The sequence below is a fragment of the Myotis davidii genome, unplaced genomic scaffold, assembly GCF_000327345.1.
Source record: "Myotis davidii unplaced genomic scaffold, ASM32734v1 scaffold393, whole genome shotgun sequence".
Taxonomy (NCBI): domain Eukaryota; kingdom Metazoa; phylum Chordata; class Mammalia; order Chiroptera; family Vespertilionidae; genus Myotis; species Myotis davidii.
In genome coordinates this window covers 729,612-734,301 of record NW_006285913.1, presented here as the reverse complement: position 1 = coordinate 734,301, position 4,690 = coordinate 729,612, and the positions used below count along the sequence as shown (strand labels likewise).

General features: G+C 35.9%; 1 protein-coding gene across 11 annotated transcripts in view; it reads left to right on the top strand.

Moving 5' to 3' along the window:
- The window catches only part of CSPP1 (centrosome and spindle pole associated protein 1), a 66,614-nt gene that overhangs the window by 22,233 nt on the left and 39,691 nt on the right, over positions 1–4,690 (top strand). For 6 of the 11 annotated variants that reach the window (XM_015559550.1, XM_015559540.1, XM_015559542.1 and 3 more), the window contains 3 exons: positions 877–1,085; positions 3,049–3,170; positions 3,468–3,546. In XM_015559550.1, the coding sequence (XP_015415036.1) occupies positions 877–1,085; positions 3,049–3,170; positions 3,468–3,546 (410 nt within the window). The remainder of the gene's footprint in view (positions 1–876; positions 1,086–3,048; positions 3,171–3,467; positions 3,547–4,690) is intronic. The other 5 variants (XM_015559548.1, XM_015559546.1, XM_015559549.1 and 2 more) reach the window with 2 other exon arrangements.

Here is a 4,690-nt window from a genome sequence, read left to right as displayed (position 1 = left end):
AGCCCATGAGGCTGAAGGGAATCTATGAGAATGTTTGAAACCCACAGTGGTCTCTCACTGTCTCCAAGCTCCCAGCATCATAGATGAGCATCTGCTGCTGGATAAACTGCTGCCTTCATCACTATTTTATTTTTATTTATTTATTCATTTTTTTAAAATATATTTTATTGATTTTTTTACAGAGAGGAAGGGAGAGGGATAGAGAGTTAGAAACATCGATGAGAGAGAAACATCGATTCAGCTGCCTCTTGCACATTCCCTACTGGGGATGTGCCCACAACCAAGGTACATGCCCTTGACCGGAATTGAACCTGGGACCCTTCAGTCCGCAGGCCGACGCTCTATCCACTGAGCCAAACTGGTCAGGGCTAGAATAAAACTTTTAGATTAATCTGACAAATCATTCCTAGGGAAGATAAACATGAAGGGGAAAAAGGATACTGTTTTGGGATGAATAGAGCCTGATACATACACACACACACACACACACACACACACACACACACAGTCTGGCTCTTCACAGAAAATGTTTGCTGACTGGAGAATACTTTGATGTCAGAAATGGTAATCTGGTAGAGAAGCAGTATAATGTGGTATAATAGAGTTTTGTATTTAGAATTAATATCTGGCTCTGGTCTTTGCTTGGTTATTTATTAACAGTGAGACATTAGGTGTTTGTGTACTTTCAGGGGGATCTCAGTTACCCCATATATAAAATAGGGATTAGATTTGCAAAATCTTTTAGCTGTAAAATTGTGTTATTCTCTGAGTAACTTAGTGTCGGCTGGCAGTCTGGGATAGAGGGTCTTTTGAGGTCTCTTCCACCTTTCAAGTAAGGATTGTATATAACAAACAGATATCTTTTCTTTATTTTAGCCCGATAGACTAAAGCAGTTTAGTGTGGCACCAAGATACTACGAAGAGACGATCCCACCTGAAAGACCCAGAGTAGCTTTCCAGACCCCTCTCCCTCCTTTATCTGCCCCCCATGCCCCCTCCTGCCCACCAGCTCCCTCCATCCCACCACAGAGAGAAGATCTGTACAGTGGACTCGGCAGCACCCTTGGTGAAATGGTGTCTCCCAGGTGCTTGTTTAAAATGTTTTATGTTCGGGAATTGGGGCAGGTGTCATATTTTATATTCAGAAGGGTTTTCTGAAGCAGGTAACATTAACCATTAGAGATTTTTGTGTAATTAACAACTTTTGTCAAATAATTTCTCTTGAAATGTTTTCATTGTTGGACTTTCCTCTGTTATGATAAAAACAAGGAAAATTCTTATAACATGCCTTTATTGTTGAAAGATGCTTTAGAATTTTTAGAATGCATAAGTGCATTTAGTATTTAGTTTTAGATTATATTTTTGAATATTTTAAATATCTTTAAACATATAAACATACATTTTCTTCAGTTTTGTAATTCCATTTGGCAAATATTGAACACTTGCTTCAGTTTATACAGAAAAGTGACTTCTAATCTAACATACATATATTACTTTATTTTAACTTCTATTTCATTCAACTTTTTCTCTGTAATTACTTACGGGCTATGCAACTCAAATACCTGAAATGAAAACTGTTGAGATTATAAAACCTGTAATTTAGGTATTATGGAAAAATATGATTTATGTTGGTAAAGGGCATCATGCTATACTAGACTGTACGTACAGAAAATTCTGTTCACATTGATATTTTCTGGGCTCTACTTTCTTCTCTTAGGAGGACTTGAACTGTTTTCTTGCTTATTATTAATGTATTATAGTAATGTGTTTAATCAGGTGTTTTTCTTTGTTAACAGCAATATTTTCTGGGCTGTACTTTCTTTCAGTAGGACTTTTATTGAATACTAACAAGTTGTAGGTCTGTGTTTACTGTATTTATCAGGTGTTTCGTTTCATCTACTGCCTTCCTTTCTGAAAAGACTAGGTGGGATTGGAATTACAGAGCATGGTATGATGGTCTCAGCATTGGGTGACAGGTTACAGTGGTCAGCTTCACTGTATGCATTTTGGGCAAACCACATGTTTATTGAACTTCAGTGTTCTCATTTGTAAAAGTGCAATAGTAGTCTTTTTTTTTCCTTGTCTACAAATACAGAGTTGTGAGGATTAAATCTGAAATAAATTTATATAAAAATGTAAGATTGAATGATACTGACAGGTTTTTATTGCAGTTTTTCAACTGTTTTGTTGATGCAGCTATGGACTTGAGGATAGTAAGGTTAGACACAGAGTGACTAGTAAATGTGAAAAATATGCATGCCTGAAGAGAATTGTAAATGCCTTGTTAGCTCTTCAGAATTATTTTGCAGTATACAGTAAGGAGAACATATTAGGAAAAACTTAAAATGCAGACATTCTAGGAAGCCTCCCTTCTCTTTCTGTTCATGTAAAGGGTTTGCCTTTTCCATTTTTACTACTGGGAAAGGTTGCCCTGGGGAAAATACAGCCACATTTCCTAGTCAAGAGTGGAGTGCTGATGTAGAAGTTTTAACATAGTGTCAAGACTTGACTGTTGATATGTAAGTGGAGTCTGTTATACATTATTGTTAACTTCTTTTGAGAACAAGACATTTTTATAGTTAAAAATGCACCTCTTCCTCCAGTCTAATGGGACCATTTTTAATCCCTTTTTGTGCCTCTGCCTTTTCTTCCTCTCTCGGACTCGCTCACTCTAGCAGCCTGGCTGAAGCGTTGCCTTTTCTAGAGAGACTTCCTCATGCTTCCCTCCTGTTGCCTAGATGATTTCAATGTCCCTGCACCGTGTTCCTGTTGCTCCCTCATCTGCTTGTATGGCTTCATTTACTACACTTTGCTGTAATTGTCTGTTTATTTCTGAGGGACAGGGACCATGTTTTTTCAATACTGGCATATAGTGACTAATTAGATATTGTTTGAATAAAATATGAAGTTTTTGTCTTACATAACTTTGAAGCTTTTTCTAAAGCAGCAATCAGATTTTCAGTAACATTTTTGCAAAACAATGATAGCTTGATTTAAAAATATTACAACGTAATATGAGAAGAATTTTCCAATTTTCTTTTGATATAGGATTGCACCTCTGCCTCCACCTCCCCTACTACCACCTTTGGCTACTAACTATAGAACTCCTTATGATGATGCGTACTATTTTTATGGAGCCAGGAATACTTTGGATCCTAGTCTTGCTTACTGTAAGTTATCTATAGTCTAAACATTTTTTTCCACTGGATCAGTCAGGAAAATTGATTTTTGTGCAAGCAAAAATATGTAAATGAGAAAAGCACAACTTTACTTAATGCAAATAAAATATATAGTTATTTTCCTTTTATCTAGATTTCAGAAATTACATGTTGTGTTTTCTTACATTGTGCTTTGATAATTCTTAACCCAGAAGGCAACATTTTCAGTATGTGACTTTTCTTTTAGAGATAAAGTGTTATTAAACAGGTACTCTGGAATAAATGTGTTTTTGTGTGTTTTTTTTTAAGATGGCTCAGGATTGATGGGAGCGCAGCCTGCAGTTCATGTTCCTGCTCCTTTTGCCCACTGGCCAGAACAGCCCATTATGTAAGTCATTGTCCAAACAGTAATTTCAGGATTAATTTGTCTTCCATAAAACCTGTACTATTTAACTTATTCTTTTTTTTCCCTTCAGAACAGATAAAACTTACTTTAATTTCTAATTATTGTATAATCAGTATGTTCAAAGTATTGCTTGTACATCAGTGTTTCATAGAAAGCACATTTTATAATTAAGAATAACTCCACTTCTCTCATTATAAAAGTCATGCATGCATATTATTGATAAATAAGTATTGCTACCTTAGCTTTTTTTTTTCAATACTTGATCTTAGCCAGAAGGCTGAGAAGTGATTTTTTTTTAAAATTTCCATCTTCATGAAATACCTTTTTCCATTACTTTCAGTTGTTGTGTATCTTTCAATTTCAGGTCGGTCTCTTGTAGAAGCATATGTAAGAGTCTTGTTCTGTTATCCATTCAACCACTATGTCTTTCGATTGGAACATTTAATCCATTGTATTTAAAGTAATTGTTGATAGATATGTATTTATTGCTATTTTATTAGTCATATTTTTTATCTTCTTCTTTTGAAATAAAACCCTTTAACATTTCTTTTATATATATATTTTTATTGATTTTTTACAGAGAGGAAGGGAAAGGGATAGAGAGTTAGAAACATTGATGAGAGAGAAACATCGACTAGCTGCCTCCTGCACACCCCCTAATGGGATGTGCCTGCAACCAAGGTACATGCCCTTGACTGGAATTGAACCTGGGACCCTTCAGTCCACAGGCCGATGCTGTATCCACTAAGCCAAACCTGTCAGGGCTTAACATTTCTTGTGATACTGGTTTGGTGGTGATTAACTCCTTTAGCTTTTTCTTGTCTGGGAAGCTCTTTATCTGTCTTTTGATTCTTAATTATAGCTTTGCCTGGTAGAGTAATGTTGGTGTGTAGGTCTTTGCTTTTCATCACTTTGAATAATTCATGGCAATCCCATCTTACCCGCAAAGTTTCTATTGAGAAATCAGCTGACAGTTGTATGGGCACTTCCTTGTAGGTAACTAACTGCTTTTCTCTTGCTGCTTTTAAGATTTTCAGTCTTTAACTTTTGGCATTTTAATTATGATGTCTCTTTGGGTTCATCTTATTTGGGACTCTGCACTTTCTGGACCTGTTTGTCTGTTTCT